This window comes from Sapajus apella, unplaced genomic scaffold (genome assembly GCF_009761245.1).
Source record: "Sapajus apella isolate SASKATOON/1434 unplaced genomic scaffold, GSC_monkey_1.0 scaffold55, whole genome shotgun sequence".
Lineage (NCBI taxonomy): Eukaryota > Metazoa > Chordata > Mammalia > Primates > Cebidae > Sapajus > Sapajus apella.
Window position 1 is genome coordinate 14,915,746 of NW_022436995.1, and position 20,122 is coordinate 14,935,867.

Consider the following 20,122-nt stretch of genomic DNA (forward strand, 5'->3'; position numbering starts at 1 on the left):
CGCCCTCATGTGTCTGATGCAGTCATCTTATCTCGGGGAGTGAGGGCATTCAGGACAGCTCTCAGAATGTATGAGCCAGACCTGGAGCCTGCAGGGGTGGGGGGAGCAGAGCAGCCGTGGGGCTCCAGGAGATGGGGTGTGGGCTCAATGGAGGCCGTTGCAGGGGACCAGGGAGGCATCTGCACCTTCTGGTTAGGCCAGCTGCAAACTCGGGTGGGGGGGAGTTTGAAGCTTAGTAATTAGACAATTCACGTAGTAATTGTCTTGTGTGTTTCACCCAGTGATAAGGAGTGGGGAAGGGACAGGAGGTGGGGGCCCTTTAGCACCCATTTTATAGATGAAATGCCTGAGGCCAGGCAGGAGACCCTGGGGCCCATCTGGCTTCAAGGGGCAGGCTCAAGCCCCTCAAGGGTTCGGCTCCCCTACCTCTCAGCAGCCCACACTTGTTCCGTGTCCGGTGATGGGTCCCTGAGGGTCTGCTGGGGTGCCCCTCCGGCCTCCCGCCAGAGCAGGGCTGGAAGACAGCCATGTCTAGGGCCCGGCTGAGCTCAGTGCCTGCGTCTGCATAGTGCATTATTGATGGGGCTTCTAATTGTACGTTTCCCAAAGTCTACAGGCCTTTGATGAAAAATTCATGGCACACCCGAGGATGGGGGCGGACTCAATCGATTGGTACACAGCAGGCGGGGGAGGATGGGGCCCCTCGCAGGGAGTGGTGGTGAAGCCTGGTCTGGGAGGCTTCTTGCCCCAGGATCTTTGGGATAGCGGGGGGCACACACCCATTTTCCTGGTAGGGAGGCAGAGGGGCAGGAGCAGGAAGATCTAAGGCCCACATCTGGGTGCCAGCCGGTGGGTGACTGGTGCCATCCAGGGAGCATGATGACTCTGCCACCAGCCTCCCTTTCATTTCCCTGGAGGGGTGCTAGACCCTTCAGAGCCCCTTGTAAGAGTCACACAGAGGAGGGGGGTAATATTTCTGGAGCCACTCTTATATGGCAGGCACTGCGCTTGGAGCCGTATGCCCACAACCTCATTTAATCCCCAACAAGGATGAGGTGGGCACAGTGATGCACTCCATTTTACAGAGGAGGAAACAGGCTCAGAGAGGTTAAGTGACCTGTCCAAAGTCACACAGCTGCTTAGTAACAGAGCCCACTGTCCTTCCACTTCACCAGGCCCACTCAAATAAGAACTAATAGGACTATGGGGATTGTCTTGTACAACTCTCCTGCCTGTCCCTATTGTTCAGAGGAAGAGACTCCATTCAGAAAAAGTGGATTAAATGAAACTTGAGGCCTGCAACACTGACAGAGGCCAGAGGCCCCCACCCCGTGCAGAGTGCTGAGCTAGGTGCCCAGCAGTAGGGGTGGAGATCTTGAAGCTGGTAGAGGTGCCTGTCTTGGCCTGTCCAGTCAGAGATTATTATGGTGCCACCACTGAGGCCCCAAAGAATACTTTCATTCATTCATTCATCCATTCAACAAGTAAACAAATATTTATGAAGTCCCAGTGCTGGTTAGCATCTTGCTAGGTCCAGATGGAGGGCCCTGTCATGAAAGTCCTTGGGACCAAGCTTGTCTGGGACAGACAGGCTGAACCCAGTTCAGCTGGGGAAAGGCAGGCAGGCCCCTCCATGCCTGAGGCGGGTGTCTCTACAACACAGGCTGAAGACATTTCTATCAGACGTTCTGCCGTCGTGACCAAGGCCGTTTCTAGGTGGCAGGCGGGCTTGTTTGGGTTTGTTTTTTCTTTGCTTCCCAGTGAGTTTCTTTCAAAAACATCCACCCATGTCTCTGCTGAACTAAAAAGAAAGGAATGTGTGCAGAGCATCAGGAAAGCAGACAGGGGAAGGCCCCAGGGGCCCGGCGTGGGGCCCTAAGCCACACTGCAGCTTCGGGGAGGTGGGTTGCTGCCGTGTGTGGGGGGGCTCCTGAGGGGACAAGGGGGAATCGGGGAGCAGAGAGAGTAAACAGGAGTGGGAGGAGGAGACTCAGGGACAGAGGGTGGGGCTCAGTGGGAGAGAAAGGAGGGACAGGGTATGGGGGTAACCAGGAGGCAGGGAAAGCAGAGAAGAGATGGGGGAGCTGAAGGGGGAGGCAGGGATCAAGATGTCGCCAAGGGCAGGTGAGGGAGGAAGGGTACTGAGTCTGGGCCAGGGGAGTCAGAAGGCCGGAACCCTGAAGGGCCCCACAGCCCTCAGTGGCCCTGCTGTCTCCCTGCAGTTCTATGGCCAAGGAGTGAATCTTGCGTGATTTCAGCTGCCCCCACCAGGCACCCCTCCTCCCCGGAACAAAAGGGAAGTAGCCCCATGGGCCTGCCTGCTTCCAGCTCAGGGCTGGGCTCCGTCACCGGCAGGCACTTGTTGTGGCAACAGTCCCTGGGGACCCATCCTGGGGAACAGGACTGCCAGCGGTAAAGATGATGGAGCCAGGGCCCCCACCCCCTCCAGCCCCCACGGCTGCTGCAGGCCTCGGTGACAGCCTGTCTGTAAGTCGCCCCCACACCCCTGGTTCTGGAGGATGGGTTGGCTCCCTAGCAGCAGGTGTGTTGGGGTGTGTTGCCCAGCAACCAGTAGAGGTGTTCCCAGAGCGTCTACACGTGGGAGGCAGGGCGGAGAGGACCAGGGCATTGGCCCTTAGATGCCCATGGTCACAGGAATCTTTTGCAGGGCCCCCAGCTCCAGCCTAGGCCACCTGAGCCCACACAGTCACCCAGAGAGGGAGAAGAGAAGGGCTTTTGGGAAAATCCCTTAAAGTGGCCATTGTCTCCTGCTAGCCTGGGGCCTACCTCTGGCATCTTGGAGGTCCAGCCTCGGATCCTAGAAAGTGACTGAGCCTGGGCTAGCCTGGGAAGCCTTGCTGGTAGTGCATGTGCGGTGCAGAGCTGCGAGGAAGAGTGGGTGTGGCAGATGGGGCATGCAGTGGAAGCAGCGGCCCAGGCCAGGGGGCTGGGGCCGTCCGGGCGAGTGCTAGCCTTTCTGGTTTGGGCCCCAGTTGCCAAAGCATTTCTTCTTCCCCTATGGCAAGAATCCCGGAGGACAACCCCAGCAAGGATCATTCCCCAACGGGTACAGATGAGCAGGCACAGAGTGGGCAAGGGCCTCGCTTCGGGTCATTCAACAGCTGTGGGCGGAGGCTGGATTAGAACCCAAGGTTCTGGGTTCCAGCCAGGGCCCTTCCCCCTCCCCACTCTGAGGCAGCCAAGCTCTAACCAGGGAGGATTCTGGCAGGAGGTGACCAGTGGGGAAGGGTTCTTTGTGGAAGAGCAAGCAGGGCCTGTGAGACCAGGGCTGGGATCTGCCCCTCACCACCACCTGAATGCCCAGCCCTGTACTTCCCTGGGCTGAGAGCAAGGGCTGGCCCCAGTCTGGCACCAGCAGAGGCTGGACTCTGGCCCAATACCCAAGGAGTAGTGATTAATGGCCTGTCTTGGGATAGCCTGGGGGTCTTCCTGGAGGAGGAGGGCCCAGAATGGAGCCTGAAGGGTCTGGCAGGGTTCAGGAAAGCCTGGGAGGGGAAGCCAGCATCTTCCAGGAAGCCCAGCCCCCACTCCAGCCTAGCCGGGCTCCATTGTCCCGGCCAAGCCCAATTAGCACCCGGCTCCTGCAGGGGCCAATTAGACAGGGGCTGAGGTCAGCTGCCCACAGAGGCCCTGCCACCCCTCCAAGCTTCCCCAAGCACAAAAGCTTTCTACACACCGTCTCTGCTGCAGCAGGAAGTGAAAGAAAGAACAGAAGAAAGGGAAAATTCACTCCTTTTGTTTCTTTGCCATAACCTTGGCCTGAACAAAGAAGCAACTGCCTCCCCTCCCCGGGAGGGCAGCTTCTGTGGAGCAGGGAATCTGTTTTAAACAGCAATTTGCACAGATTTGTTGTGGTTGGGAGGTCCAGATGACATTCGAGGGGAACCAGGAGCAGAGACCTGGGTGAGCAGGGCCCTGGTTCTAGAACCTTCCGTGACTCCCCACTGCCCTCTGTCCAGAAGCAGAGCTCCCGGGCCTGGCTGATGCAAACAGGTGAGCCCGCTCTAGCTCTCTAGCCAGACAGACCTGGGTACTTTACTGCCTCCAAACAGCCCAGCCCACATGGGCCTCCACACCTTCCCTCGGTGGTCCCCACCTCTCAGATCCCACCCAATCCAGTCAAATGTCACCTGCACCTCAGAGGCCCAGCTCTACCCTCCCCTGCAGGATCCCCTCCCCAACCCCATCCCTGGCCTTGACTTGCACTCCTAGGGTGTGAGCCGTGTCCCACGCAAGGCCTCCCTCCCACTGGGAACTCTCTGAGTGCAGGGGTCTCCCCACCCCCAACAGAGCTGAGCTTACGGGTGCAAACAGCAGCTGCCAGGCCCTGCTGGGGAGCAGGTGGAAGGAAGATATATGCCAAACAGAGCCCAGAAGGGGGCTTGGGAAGCTGGGGCCACTCTAGAGTGGTGGCAGATGAAGAAGGGGACCCATAGTGCCACTGCCTCCTCCAGGCTCCCACCCACAGGGTAATGCCCCATCGCACAGACCACCCTGCCCCCGCCTCCCTAACCCTACGCTCTGTGTCTCGGGAGCTCAGCCTCTCCCGCTGTGCTGTGTATGCCCTGGCCGCCTCGATATCCCCGCCCAGCCAATGAGGCTCTCAGTCCTCCCTCGCCTGCCCTCTGGTGGTGATGAGGTTCCAAAGTGAATGGAGGGAAAGAAAGAGGCTTTTCTCACCGCCAATGGGTTCTATTGTCCCTCAGTGGGCGGGAAGGGAGCTTGGCTGGGTGGGCAGTGGCAAAGAACTGAGAGGCCAGGGACCCAGTGGCATTGGCCTGTGTGTTTCTAGGAGTAAGGGGACTTCTTAGCCATGGTGAGCCCCGACCCCTGGGAAAACACTAGTCTCTTTCAGCAGATTTGCAGACACAAGCTCCATCCTCCCCGACTCGTCCCTGAGACAGCCCCACAGAGACTGGGCCCTTGCTCCCTGGTCTCTGGAACTGGAGGAGGCCAGCACCAATTTGCAAGCTGAATTTTCCACTGTATTTTAAAGAAATGTGGTTATTTCCCTTTATTTTATTTATTTATTTATTTATTTTTGAGATGGAGTCTTGCTCTGTTGCCCAGGCTGGAGTGCGTGGCACAATCTCGGCTCACTGCAACCTCTGTCCGTCTGCCTCCCCAGTTCAAGCGATTCTCCCACCTCATCCTCCCAAGTAGCTGGGACTACAGGCACCCACCACCATGCCCCGCTAATTTTTGCATTTTTAGTAGAGATAGGGTTTCACCATGTTGGCCAGGCTGGTCTTGAACACCCGACCTCAGGTGATCCGCCTGTCTTGGCCTCCCAAAGTGCTGGGATTACAGGCATGAGCCATCATGCCCAGCCTAATTTTTGTATTTTTAGCACACAGAGGGTTTTATCATGTTAGCCAGGCTGGTCTTGAACTCCTGACCTCAAGTGATCCGTTGGACTTAGCTCCCAAAGTGCTGGGATTACAGGCATGAGCCACCACACTCAGCCAAGAAATGTGGTTAATTCCCTTTAAAAATATTGGAAAATTTAGATTGGCCAAGACAGGCCTCTCTGACATTCCAAGGAGATCTGTGGGAGTTCTGTTCTGGCAAATGATGGCAAATCTGGCAGGAGCAGGGTCTTCGTCAAAGGATTTGCCCAAGTAAGTCAGGGAGGCAGGAAGGCCCTTCCCTGCCATCAAGGTCTTCAGGAGCTGAAGGAGGAGCATGTGGGTGGCCCTTAGCAGATGGGGGCTGCCAGGTTGCTGTGGGCCAGGGGCGGCTTCTGGGCAGAGGCAGGGAAGGCTTTGAAGACAGAAAGGGGCCCAGGAGGCTGGGTCCATGGGTGGAGTGGCCACAGCTAAATTCTGAAAGGGGGTCTAGCTGTGCTGGGAGAGATGGAAATTCAAAGCTGGAAATTTATCATGAGGGTCAATGGGAGCCACTGGAGGTGTCTGGAGCCAGGGAGGATGTTACAGTTACCTACCATGACAGCAAACGACCCTGAAATGCTATCGTTTAAAACGCAGTGTTTTATTATCACACCTCATAGCTCTGTGGGTCAGGAACTCAGCCACAGCACAGCAGGTCCGAGTCCTCAGCCGGACGACCTACGGGCAAGGGCAGGAGCAGCTGGGGCTGGGTGGGCCTCCATCTCTCCTATACACTTAGTTTGGGCTTCCTCACAGCCTCAGGGCAGCAAGAAATTAGCAGTTATCAGGGAAGAATGGAGGTTACTGCAAGATGGGTCTCGTCCCCAGCCCCTGTCGCCACCGCTCAGCCCCAGCACTGGAGCCGGACCAGGACAGAGGCCCCAGCCTAGGTTCAAGATTGACTGAGTGCCTTCGGGCAAGTCCCTGCACCTCTCTGGCCCCAATATCAGAACTTCTGAGATGGGGATTCCAGGGCTAGAGGTCTTGGAAGGCTGGCCGGACCGCCCGGAGGAAAAGCATGGGCTCCTGGAATTGGGGAGCGAGACAGCCCCGAGCATACCTTCCCCATGACCTGAGTCTCCGGCGCTCAGGCTGGCCTCATCCCACCACCGGTTGAAGCTGCGCGTCTCTGGGAGGCTGCTGCCCTCTGCCGGCTGCAAAGGCAAACCACGTGCAGGTGGCCTGGGCCTGCCAGAGATGGAACCTGGGGGTCCAGGGAACCCTGAGATTGGGTGGTTGCCCAGGGAAGGGGACAAAGGAGAGGGTGTGTGCCTGGTCCCACAGACCCATCTTCTGCACCCACTCCAACACTAGTCAGACTGCCACCCACACTGCCTCAGACCCAGCAACCTGTCTCAGGCCTCCTTCCCTGGGAGAGTGAAGCCCCTCCCCACTCCTACCCCTGCTCCAGCCCAGGCCTCCCCTATGCACCCCTCCCTCTTACCTTCGAATTCTCCAGGAAATCCTCTCTCTCCACCCGTGCCTCTCCTTGATCCTGTGTTCCGAGGTACCTTTGACCCTTCTCAACCTCACTGTCCCCTCAGGCCTCCACAGCACCCAGCGTTCAAAGCACTGACCAAGGTCACCTCCTCCAGGCCACACCTAGAGGCTCCCTCTGTAGATCTGGAAGCTGTTGAACCTTCTCTCCTTTTTCCAAATATCTTTTAAACTGTGAAATATAATCCATGTGAAAAATTGCATTGAACGTATAGAATGTCATTGTTATAAATTGTTATATAGCAAATGTCCATGAAACCACCCCCCAGGATAGGAAACAGTATCGTCAGTATCATCAGTCTCCTCACGCCCCTGTGCCCCTCCCAGCCACATCCCTCCACTCCCGAATGTGATCACTCTGCCAGCTTTCTGTCCTCGCTTTGCTTCTTTATTTTCATTTATGCATCTATTTATATTGAGACAACGTCTCACTCTGTTGCCCAAACTGGAATTCAGTGGCATGATCTCTGCTCACTGCAACCTCTGACTCCCAGGTTCAAGTGATTCTCAGGCCTCAGCCTCCCAAGTAGCTGGGATTACAGGCACACGCCACCACACCTGGCTAATTTTTGGGGTTTTGTGTAGAAACAGGGTTTCACCACGTTGGCCAGGCTGGCCTCAAACTTCCGACCTCAAGTGAGCTGCCCACCCTGGCCTCCCAAAGTGCTAGGATTAAAGGTGTGAGACACGGCGTCTGGCCTGCTTCGCTTCTTTATACTGTCGCTACCTGCGCATGCCTCTGGAATCACTGTGGCCTGATTTTTCTATTTTTACCTTCATGGAGAGGGCACCACGACACATGCATTGCTTTGCACGTGGTTCTTCTGCTCACCTTGAGGTATGTGAGGCTCGCCCCATCGTGGTTTCTTCTCATTGCTCTGAAGTACCCAGCTGTATGCGTTTCCACCTGCCCCTATCTCTGCCCCATAATTCTTCACTCACCTGCCAGCTCTTTAATGTTTACATGAAGGTGAGTTTTTGCTTTGAGTCCCATTCAGACCATCGCTAGCAGCAGGTTCACCTGCATCACCCAAGCCACAAGACTCAGGCGGAAGGTGGTCGCCCCTCTTTTGAAGCCCTCTGCAGCCTTGGCCTTGCCAGCCTGCTCTCACCGCCGTTCCTCCTACCTCTCTGGCAATTGCCCTAGTCTGGAGAGCCCATCTCCTACCGCCCCTTGTCCTTGAAGCCCCTCCTCACTCACACTGCCCAGACTCTGAAAATCTGCTCCCTTCCCAAGGCTCCAGTGGAACCAGGCCTGTCCTGCCACCCACTGTCTCCCGCCAGGGTTCACTCCAGGCTGGATCACCATCAGCCACTGCTGGCCACCTCACCTGAGGCCCTACAGGTACCCGACCCCTAACACCATCCTCCCCACGCCCAGCTCCCCCTCCTTCCCACTCCAGACCTGCACCGCCTCTACCCAAAGACCCCAGGCTCCTCTTCTCCTCCTCTTCTTCTCCCCCGCCTTCCCCTCCCCCCTCATTCCTCCTTCCCACTCCAGGCATGCACCTCCACCAAAAGGTCCCAGGCTCCTCCCATTCCTCCTCCCAATCCTCCCCCACCTTCTCCTCCTCCCCACTGCAGGCATGCCCCTCTTCCCGAAGACCGCAGGCTACCCTCCTCATCCCCGACTCTCCTCCTCTTCCTTGCTCACTTCATTCTGCCACGCTGAGTCCTCCTTGGTCTGTGTCCAGCAAGGGTCCCGTTGGGTCTCACCTGGCTCCCTGCTCTGGGCCTCCATTCATTTCCCCATCCATCTTGAGCAGCAAGAGGGGTCTTGCCACAAGCCCCCTCCAGCTTAGGCAATTCAGACCCAGGGCCACCTCGAATTTCTCACCTGGGCAGGCTCTGAGAGCTGGGTCTCGGCTGGGGAAAGGGCGGTGCCAGTGGGTGAGGAGAATGCAGTGGGCACTAGGGTCAGGCGCAATGGCTTTGGAGTCGGCCCTTCTAGAGGAGGCTCAGCCCAGAGACAAGACAGGGAAGCGGCTGGTGCCTGCCCCTCCCCCAGCACACTGGCAAGTGGGGAGGGGCTGGAGGGAAGGCATTGGAGGAGGGGAGGCCGCAAGACTGCAACAGGAATCTGGGCCATGGTGTCCTTTGTGTTCTCAAGGCTGGGCTGTGATGCCGAGCATGGCCCTGGGGGCTGGGGAGGCTCAGCTGCAGGCTGTGGGGAGGGTCAGGGCTTCCCATCTTCAGGCAGTAACCTCCCAGCCCAGCTGAGCTGCCCAAGGTCGCTGCTGTGTGGGTGGGGGAAGCCGAGGAGGGAATGCATGTCCTTCAGGTTCCCACAGATGCAGAGCACTGGGAGAGGACAGAGACTGAGCGGTAAGCCAGGGCCGGGGTCCCTCTCTATGCCCTGGGGGAGCCCTCACTCTCAGAGCAGCTAGGCTGGATGGAGGAGGGGGATAGGCACCTGTGGAGGCCTATAGGACTAGCGTCCGAGGATTGGAGTCCAACAGGGACCATCGGGCGGAGGCAGGGACAAAGCTATGCTCTCCCTCCACCTCCTTCCTCACTCTGGGCCCCAGCTTTCTTTGTCAGTCAAGGCAGGTTGTTAATAACAGAGCTCTGGGCCAGGAGCGGTGGATCATGCCTGTAATCCCAGCACTTCAGGAGGCTGAGGCGGGCAGATCACCTGAGGTCAGGAGTTCAAAACCAGCCTGACCAACATGGTGAAAACCCATCACTACTAAAAATACAAAAATTAGCTGGGCACTGTGGTGCACATCTGTAGTCCCAGCTACTTGGGAGGCTGAGGCCAGAGAATGGCTTGAACCAGGAAGGCAGAGGTTGCAGTAAGCCGAGATCACACCACTGCACTCCAGCCTGGGTGACGGAGTGAGACTCCGTCACAAAACAGAAAAAATAACAGAGCTCTGCTCATGCCTCAAAACAGCTGAGTTGAAGAACAGGAAGGTCTTAGAAAGATGACCCTCTGAGGCCGGGCGTGGTGGCTCAAGCCTGTAATCCCAGCACTTTGGGAGGCCGAGGCGGGTGGATCACAAGGTCAAGAGATCAAGACCATCCTGGTCAACATGGTGAAACCCCGTCTCTACTAAAACTACAAAAAATTAGCTGGGCATGGTGGCGCGTGCCTGTAGTCCCAGCTACTCAGGAGGCTGAGGCAGGAGAATTGCCTGAACCCAGGAGGCGGAGGTTGCGGTGAGCCGAGCTCGCGCCATTGCACTCCAGCCTGGGTAACAAGAGTGAAACTCCGTCTCAAAAAAAAAAAAGAAAGAAAGATGACCCTCTGAATGAGAAGAGGGGGTGATCAGACCCATGGGTGGGCTGAGGAGCTGGCAGCCCCTTCCCCCAGGACTCCCTCCATGAGCACACACACAGCCCAGTTACAGACAGGATCATATTCATCTGCCACGTGCACGTTCCTTTCACAATAGAGCATGACCATCTCTGTGTGTCAGTACAATTAAATCTAGGTCATCCTTTGTGACCACAGCCTGTGGCCCAGAGACTGAGCACGCCCTTGTAGAAGACCACAAGCTGTGCTGAAGCGGGCATCCCTGCCCGTGTTTTCCTGGATGTGTGTGTGCGTGTTTCTGTAGGAGATAACCCTGGAACCCAAGAAAGCCCTTTTGGATGCTGCTGTAATTGTCCAGGGCAGGCATATTAAGAGCTTGAACCAGGCTGGGCAAAGAAAGAAGGGGCCAAATTTCCTTTGCCAAAATATCATGTGCTTTCTCCGGTCGGTCCCCCCTCAGTCACAGGCTTCCATAAATTGAAGATTGAGAGCACAGCAAAGGAGGCGCCTGGGAGCTCCCAGGGCAGCAAGGAGGAACAGGAAGGGGTCTGACCTGTTGATTAAAGCAGTGATTAGAATAGAAACAGGTGTGGAGGAGAACAGCATCCTCCAAATTATATCTGCCTGGGCTGGGGCTTCATGCACCAACTCAGCCTCACAGCAAAGCCAGGCATCTCTGTACGAGGACTCAGGCTCAGAAAGGTGAAGGGGCCTGGCTGAGCTCACACTGCATGTGAGTGGCCAAGCTGGCCTGCTGATCTGGGGCTGACTGCAAAGCTCTGTGTGTGTGTGTGTGTGTGTGTGTGTGTGTGTGTGTGTGTGGTCTCTAGACAGAGTCTCTCTGTTAACAATGCTGCCTGAGGACACCAGATGGGCAGATCTGGAGGAGCCAAGACCTGGAATTTGACAGGGGCAGGTGCTGGGGAGAGGGACCTGGCACTGGTGCAATTAGAGGGAGCCCAGCCAGGAGGCTGGACAGGGGCAGGTGACAAGTGGTGTCTGGTGGGCCCCTGCTGCCGGGGGAGCCCCTGCTCTAGAAACCACGGCCTGCCATGTAGCAGGTGGGAGGCAGTGGCGGAGAAGGTGGGCGGTCTCCGCAGTCAGCATGAGGCCCACGTGGGAGCTGGAGGCAGAGCTCTGCTTCCTGGAGACGTGAGCACCCACCCGTTTGTACACAGCCTCCCACAGCTTCGGGAAGTCCACAAGCCACCAGGGCTTAGCAAACTCCTCGGCAAACTCACTTCCCCATGCCCATTTCCTCCCCCATCCCAGCTCCGGCCTGCTGCTCCTCCAACCAGACCCTTCTGACTTCACATTTGGGACCTGCTTTTCTATTTTTTTTTTTTTTTTTTTGGAGACGGAGTTTTGCTCTTGTTACCCAGGCTGGAGTGCAATGGCGCGATCTCGGCTCACCGCAACCTCCGCCTCCTGGGTTCAAGCAATTCTCCTGCCTCAGCCTCCTGAGCAGCTGGGACTACAGGCACACGCCACCATGCCCAGCTAATTTTTTGTATTTTTAGTAGAGACGGGGTTTCACCATGTTGACCAGGATGGTCTCGATCTCTTGACCTCGTGATCCACCAGCCTCGGCCTCCCAAAGTGCTGGGATTACAGGCTTAAGCCACCACGCCCGGCCTGCTTTTCTATTTTCTATGGTTCAGATTTAAAGAAAACTGCCTTTGGCTGGGCGCAGTGGCTCATGCCTGTAATCCCAGCACTTTGGGAGGCCGAGGCGGGCGGATCACCTGAGGCCAGGAGTTCAAGACCAGCCTAGCCAACATGGTGAAACCCCGTCTCTACTAAAAATACAAAAATTAGCCGGGCATGATGTCAGGTGCCTGCAATCCCAGCTACTCAGGAGGCTGAGGCAGAGAATTGCTTGAACTTGGGTGGCGAAGGCTGCAGTGAGCCGAGATCACACAGCTACACTCCAGCCTGGGTGACAGAGCAAGACTCTGTCTCAAAAAAAAAAAAAAAAAAAAAGAAAGAAGAAAGAAAGAAAAAAGAAAGAAACTCCCTTTACAAAACTTTTATAAATAACAGTAGGAAATTTCTGATTATCAAACAAATGCATATAAATATAGCCTATTAATTTTCCTATATATTTATACATGGGTAGGCATGAATTTTTCTCTCATTTGGGGATTGTACTGATAATTCCTGTTTGTAGCCTGCTTTGATCACTTCTCAGCATATTGTGAAGCCTCCATGTCTGGAGGTCTCATGGCAGGATGGTAGGGCCCTTCAGAACACAGACTCGAGTCCCTGCAGGCCTGGATTTCACACCTTGGTCTATCACTCGTCAGTTTCGTAACCGAGCAAGTGACTCAAGGCCTCTCTGGGCCTTGGTTTCCGCATTGGTAGAACGGGGATAATAGTACCTATCCTCGCAGGGCTGTTAAGAGGACTGACTGAGGGAGGGCGCGTAAAACGCTTAAAAGAAAGCCTGGAACGCAGCGAACGCTCAGTCAGCGTCAGACCTCAGGACTGCTGCTGGTCCTGACCTCACGGCTGACTCCAGTCCCCCTGTCCCTACCTGACACCCCACATCCTGGAGCTGGATCCCAGCCTCCACCCTGAGTTCTAGCCTGGGTCTCCTGGGGCGACCTTGGGTCGTCTTCTGACTCCTGGGCTGGTTGGGGAGCTGGCGCCCAGTCACCTTCCAAGTGGCATCAGTGGGATTTCTGGGAGGTTCTTCCCTGGCTTCTCAGTGAAGTGAGGAATGAGAGGCATTAGAAGGGTAGGGATGGAGGGCCGGGCATGGTGGCTCACGCTTGTAATCCCAGCACTTTGGGAGGCCGAGGAGGGTGGATCACGAGGCCAGGAGTTCGAGACCAGCCTGGCCAACCTGTCTCCACTAAAAATACAAAAAATTAGCTGGGTGTGATGGCAAGTGCCTGTAATCCCAGCTACTCAGGAGGCTGAGGTGGGAGAATTGCTTAAACAGGGGACAGAGGTTGCAGTGAGCCAAGATCGTGCCACTGCACTCCAGCCTGGGTGACAGAGCAAGAGTCTCAAAAAATAAATAAATAAATAAATAAATAGGAAGGTGGGGAGGGGGAGGGAAAAGGTGAAGAAACATCTATGATTGAGCCGGACCCGGAAACCTGGCCCTGGATCTTCTCAAGTCTCTGTTGCCCATAGGCCTCCTCCCGTGTGTCCACACCCGGGTTTTCTCCCTGTGTTGGTATCACAGGACTTGATGTGGCCCCCCCTGGAGAGAACATCAGTGTGGCTGCCCTCACATGGCCAGGATGGGTGAGGATCAAGTCATAACCACCCCTCCAGGGAGTTGCTAAGACTTAGGGCCATGGCGTGGGGCTCCTGCTGTTCACTGGCCTTGGTGGAGACCTGCTGACTTTCAAGTGTGGGTGTGGATGTGGGACCAGGGTTGCTATGGGGCAGTGGGCTCAGCTCTGGGCTCTGGGATCCACAGGATATGAACTACTACCGGCAGGCCATGCAGAGGATGGCAGAGGACATCCTGTCGCTGCGGAGACAGGCCAGCATCCTGGAAAGAGAGAACCGCATACTGAGGAGCCACCTGGCCCAGCAGGAGGAAGACGGCCAGGGCAAAGCCAGTGAGGCCCGGCACACGGGTGAGGGTGTGCAGGCCACCACGGGCACCGGGGCATCTGCCTGGGTGCAGACTCCGGGTGGTGCAACAGGGAGGCGGGGAGCTTTTCCCAGACACGCATGCTACTGGACTCTGGCAAATAGGAGCCCCACGCTCACAGACACTCACACAGCCCCTGCCCAGCTGGGTCCTCTCAGCGATGGCAAACGCAGAATCCAGTCCCGTCCCGAGCCCTGGGGCCGAGGACTATGTGCCTTCCCGCTACTGTCCATGCTGATTTGAGCTGGGAGAGGCTGCTTCCTCCCTGAGCTGGCTCACCTCCTCACCCGACAGTGTCCGTGAAGCAGAAACTGCTGCTGAGTGAGCTGGATATGAAGAAACTGAGGGACAGGGTGCAGCATTTGCAGAATGAGCTGATTCGAGTGAGCCGGGTCTTGTGGGGGGGCAGGGGGAGGGAGCTATGGTGGGGGGCATCAGGATGAGAAGAGTCGGAGAGGAGAAGGGAGAACAGGCACAGAGGGAATGGAGGCACAGAAGAGAGGGGGGCCAGCCCGGTGGAGGACTTAGCAGAGGGGCCAAGGTGGGCTCCCAGGCACCCATTCTCTCCCGTTCCCTCCCCCCCGTCTCACAGAAGAATGATCAAGAGAAGGAGCTGCTCCTCCTGTATCAGGCTCAGCAGCCACAGGCCGCACTGCTGAAGCAGTACCAGGCCAAGGTGCAGAAGATGAAGGCGCTGGAGGAGACCGTGCGGCACCAGGAGAAGGCAGGTGCCAGAGGGGCTGTCCCGGAGGCCCACCAATGTTGGCAGGGTAGGGAGCCCCGGGTCCAGCCCAGCCTCTGCTCTGCCCTCCAGGTGATCGAGAAGATGGAGCAGGTGCTGGAAGACAGGCTGCGGGACAGGAGCAAGCCCCCACCTCTAAACAGGCAGCCAGGAAAGCCCAGCACAGGTGGGTCCACACCCTGATGTGATCAGCTCCCCGGCTTCGCCCCAACCCTGGAGGCTTTGCTTTCCTGGAGCCTCTCAGCTTCAGGGGAACCTGCAAAGAGGGCCCCTGTACTCAGTTACATCTGCGGGCCTGGGAGACCCAGGATTGTACTGCTCCCCTCCTCTTTCAGGAGCTTCATCCAGAGATCCCCTGAGCTCCCTCCTTCCCTAGAAGCCCCTCAGAACACAGGTGGGATACAGTGTGAGCCAGGCTAGAAGGCGGCTGGACCTCCAGAGGAGGGCCCTGCAGACTAGAACAGCAGAGAGGGGCTTCCCCAGAAGGGCCATTTGGGGCAACACTTCCCAGCTCCTAACCCCAGAATCTGTCGAATTATTTCATCTCCCCATATCTCCAAAGATTCTGCCTCTGCAAAGCAAACAAGCAGGGAGGGCCAGGCGTGGTGGTTCATGCCTATAATCCCAGCATTTTGGGAGGCCGAGGTGGGCGGATCACTTGAGGTCAGGAGTTCAAGACCAGCCTGACCAACATGGTGAATCCCCATCTCTACTAAAAATGCAAAAATTAGCTGGGCGTGGTATGCGCCTGTAGTCTCAGCTACTTGAGAGGCTGAGGCATGAGAATCGCTTGAGCCTGGGAGGCAGAGTTTGCAGTGAGCCAAGACTGCACCACTGCACTCCAGCCTGCGTAACAGAGGGAGACTCTGTCTCAAAATAAATAAATAAATAAATGATTTGGGGGTTTTCTTCTCCATTGATATTAACCAAAAGCCACCTAAAACTGCCAGTCAGGCACTGATGAGCAGAAAGGACCAGGTGACACCTATCAGGCCAGCCCAAAGCAAGGGATTTCCCTGAGCCTGTCTGTACAACCTCACCAGGGCCCCTATGTGCCCAGCCCTGTGCTTAGCCTTCACTGCTGAGGGTTTCAGGGGCAGGAGGGTGTTTCTAGGGACCTTTAGAAAGCAATGAAAGTTGGGCTGGCCTTTTAGGAAGCCTGAGGTCATCCAGGAGTCTGGATGAAACTGAGGAGGCAACCTACGGAGGGGAAACAGCCAGATCAAAGGCCCAGGGAGTCAGGAGAATGCCAGGAACAGAGAAAGGAGGAAGAGAGAGAAGTGAGGGGCTGAAATACACCAAAGACAAACGAGGAGTTAGCAAGAAGGTTGGGTCAGACTCTAAAGCCTGTGTGCACCTGATCCAGCTGGCAGTAGGGAGCCATTGAAGGCTTGGGGGCAGAGGGGAGGGGTGGCAGATTGAAGTAAAATGCTGGGGCAGGTCAGCACAGGGATGTGGGAGGCAGGAGAGCCCATCTCCCCAACATCTGTGGCTGTATCTCTAGGCTTCCCTGGGCTCTCAGCCTCTGGCCTGCCCCTAGGTTCTACGACAGAGAACCTGCCGCTTGAACTTTACTCTGCGCTGCTGGCAGAAAATGCGAAGCTGCGGGCGGAGCTGGATAAGAACCGCCACCAGCCAGCCCCCATCATTTTGCAGCAGCAGGCCCTGCCGGTAAGAAGCCCTTGGCCTGGGCCTGCCGGTGCTGGTCACCAGGTGCCCAGCAATCACCCACAGTACAACCCAAGTTGAAGATCAAGACCAGGAGCTAGGCCTCCCAGGGTCTCCAGTCTGCCTGGAGGCTCCTGGAATCAGCTCTCCGGCCTTGCTCTTTTTCTCCTGAGAAATGTGTGTACCCCAACTCTTCACTTTTACCCTCATCTAGCATCCCAGGATAAAGCAAGCCAATTGTTGACCCTTGGCCCCTGAACCTTGACCCCTTTGCCACCTGGCTGGCCTCCACCTGGACCCTACACAGGCCTCTCAAAACTCCCTTCTGGAGCAGAAATTCCCTGGTCTTGGTGCAGCCTTGGAGAGCCCTTTTCCATCCCAGGTGGACCCTGGGGAGTTGGGAGCAGGAGGAGACTTGGCAGAGAGGCTGCAAGAGATACATGGCCCAGGCCACTCCAAGTGCACACAGACGCTGCCCGCACAGGTGGGTGGCCCAGGGCCCAGAAACGCCCAGGCCCTGCTCCACCTCTGAGGCTGCCTCAGGTGCCCCCTGCTTTACATAAACCCAAAGGCAGAACATTTGGAATCACAGAAGATTGAGCAGGGTGGGGACACAGGAGAATTTTCTCTCCATCCCAGGACTCGCTGGAGGTAAGTTCTGTTTGAAAGCCATATGGACATCCAGGTAAAGTGTGAGGGATGAGGTCAGCTGCTTCATAGCTTCTTCACCTCACCCAGAGGCTCCCAAATGCATTTTACATTAAAACATTGTTGTGTCAAAACTTCACATTCCCAAAATCTGTGCAGGAAACAGCCACGAAAAAAGCACATGCCAGACCCTGCTCTGAACTTCCAGAAGATGGTTTGGCCCAGGTCTGAGGCTCTGCCTCAGGAGCTCAGTCTGAACTCAGAACTGACTGGTTTCTGCCCCAATACTTTACAGTTTCCTGACCTCACACCAGCCACAGCCCTCAGCTAGGGCCAAACTTGAGTTTCTGCTTTGCCCACAGGATCTCCTCTCTGATACTTCAGACAAGTTCAACCTCCTGGCCAAGCTAGAACGAGCTCAGAGCCGGATCCTGTCCCTCGAAAGCCAGGTGGGTGAGATGCAGGGGTTGATGAGGCTGGACCAGGCTCACCACACAGCCTGTGACCAGGGCTCAGTATGTGAGCAGGGTCTAGGCTCAGTCTATGACCAGGATCAAGGCTTAGTGTGTGACCAGGGTCAGGGCTCAATGTGCAACAGGGTCAGGGTTCAGTGTGTGACCAGAGTCAGGGAGGGTTCAGTCTGTGTCCAGGGTCAGGGCTCAGTGTTTGACCAGGATCAGTGCTCAGTGTGTGTCCAGGGTCAGGGCTTAGTGTGTGACCAAGGTCAGGGTTAGTGTGTGACCAGGGTCAGGGCTCAGTGTGTGACCAGGATCAGTGCTCAGTATGTGTCCAGGGTCAGGGCTTAGTGTGTGACCAGGGTCAGGGCTCAGTGTGTGTCCAGGGTCAGGGCTGAGTGTGTGACCAGGGTCAGGGTTAGTGTGTGTCCAGGGTCAGGACCCAGTGTGTTACCAGGGTCAGGGTTAGCGTGTGATGAAGGTCAGGGTTCAGTGTGTGATCAGGGACAGGGTTAGTGTGTGTCCAGGGTCAGAGTTAGTGTGTGATCAGAGTCAGGGCTCAGTATGTGTCCAGGGTCAGGACTCAGTGTGTGACCAGGGTCAGGGTTCAGTGTGTGACGAGGGTCAGGGTTCAGTGTGTGTCCAGGGTCAGGACTCAGTGTGTGACCACGGTCAGGGTTCATTGTGTGACCAGGGTCAGGGTTCAGTGTGTTTCCAGGGTCAGGACTCAGTGTGTGACCAGGGTCAGGGTTAGTGTGTGACCAGGGTCAGGGCTCAGTGTGTGACCAGGATCAGGGCTCAGTGTGTGACCAGGGTCAGGCTGTCTATGACCAGAATCAGGGATCAGTGTGGACTCAGGATCAAGGCTCAGTATGTTGTTGAAATGTCCATCTGTGTCTTGGTCAGGCTGCCTGACTATCTGGCCCCCTCACCCTCACTCCTGCCACCCCAAGGTCTCTTGGAAAGGTGTCAAGCCCACATGACCCAGAGCTTTGGGTTCTGCCTGGACAGCAGGCTCAGGCCCTGGTTGTCCTGGCCATCAGGGATTAGCCCTGCTGCCCATGATCCTCCAATTATTCCTCTCTATGCCTGCAGTTAGAGGACTCAGCTCGACGCTGGGGACGAGAGAAGCAGGATCTAGCCACACGGCTGCAGGAACAAGAAAATGGTTTCAGGCATCCCTCGAACTCCATCATCATAGGACAGCCTGTGAGTGACCCCCCTGGAGAAGCTCCTGGGGGTTCAGGTGGTGGAGCAGGCAGCCACCCCACCTCCAAAGTCACTGGGCCCTGAGAAAACCACTGTGGGGCCAAATCCGGGATTGGGAATCAGAAGTCCTAGGCTCCTATTCCTGCTCTGTTTCCAACCGAAGGCTTGGTCTCAAGTCCCCCACTGTCTGAGTAGAACAGAAAACCCCTGCCAAGACCACCCCTTCCCCCATGGGGTGCTGTGAAACTCAAGGAGATGACGGTGGATGAGGGGCCACACAGGCATCTCTGGGATGCCCTGGCTCTGAGTGTGCTTTAGAACTGGCTGCACGCATGGGCAAGGCAGCTTGCGGCCCTACCTCCCTGACTCCACGGAGCCTCAGAAATTAGCACACCCTTGTTAGGTGGCCACGATGTAGGCTCCACTTTGCCGACTTCCCAAGAACAAACAGGACTGCTCACAACGGCCCCTCAAGTTCAACCCCGGGGCTGCCCAGCCCCACAAAGCAAAGACCCTGACTTCTGCTCTTCAGCCAGCTGTGCTTTGCCCATGGCCAGAGCTCAGGGAAAGGCCTGGAAAGGATGAGGAAATAGGCAAAGAGCAAAGGCTACCTTTACACACTCACCTGAGCGCTGGGGACTGCTGGAGAAATTAGGTGTCAATATGGCGAAATGGGTCTTTGCAGGCATGACCCAGTGGGCTCTGGATCTGAGGCCTGGTTTGTCAGGCAATATGCCCTTGAGCAGGTCACCCGCTGGGAACGGGGGGTACTCATGCAGCCTACTTTGCATACCACAGAATGCCCCCATCCACTCCAAGGACCTCAAGCAGCCCTCAAAGCTGGAGCCCCTGCTGCCCAGCTCTGACAATAAGCTCAACAGGCAGTCGACCCCCCAGGAGGAGACCACTAACTCTCAGCAGACCTGAGCCCCGGAGCAGCCCTCCTTCGCTGTGTGCTAGGGAGTCTCATCCCCGCCCTCTAAAAATGACTTGATTAAACGCTGTAGCTCTGTGAGCATTTGTGTCTTTCCTGGAGCAGGGCAGCCTGGGCACCCTGCTTCCTGCCTCTAGACCCCCACTCTGGGCCTGGGCCTGGGCCTGGGCCTTCGGCTGCAACCTTACAGCCTCCTGCCTGCCCCTGGAGCCAGCATCTTTGGAAAGCCAAAGGCCACAGTGGACCCAGGAGGGTGGAAAGAAGAGGCCTTCCAAAGCAGGGCCAGGGAGACAGGCCTCTTCCAGACCCCCAGAAGAAGCAAGGCCACCAGAGACCAGCTCTGTTGGAAGATATGAGGGAGGCTTGTCCTTTTCATCTGCTCCAAAACATCTATCATGTCTGACATTCCTTCTTTCAAGTTTGGTTTGTCTGTCTCTTGGAAAGGGAAAGACTTGAGGACTTGAAGCCTTCCTGTGGCAGTTACATATCATTGTGAAATACCCCATTCAGCCACTAGGCTGAGCTGGCAATGATGTGTCCCAATGTAGCGAGGGCAGGAGAGCAGATGGGGCCAGGGGAAGGAGGTACCCACTGGGAATTAGGAGGCCTGGGTTCTGGGAGCAAGCATACTGTGTGACCTCAAGGAACCCAAGCAGCCTCTCTGGGCTTCAGTTTCCCCATCT

General features: G+C 56.4%; 1 protein-coding gene across 1 annotated transcript; it reads left to right on the forward strand.

Moving 5' to 3' along the window:
- The first annotated feature begins 2,404 nt into the window (after positions 1–2,404).
- Positions 2,405–19,520, forward strand: LOC116527674 (coiled-coil domain-containing protein 33-like). Its single transcript, XM_032244815.1, has 8 exons — positions 2,405–2,487; positions 13,604–13,766; positions 14,078–14,166; positions 14,376–14,691; positions 16,030–16,196; positions 16,576–16,677; positions 17,204–17,290; positions 18,392–19,520. Exons 1-8 carry the CDS (start codon positions 2,419–2,421, stop codon positions 18,587–18,589), a joined length of 1,191 nt encoding a protein of 396 aa, XP_032100706.1. The 5' UTR covers positions 2,405–2,418; the 3' UTR covers positions 18,590–19,520.
- Positions 19,521–20,122: the final 602 nt, after the last annotated feature.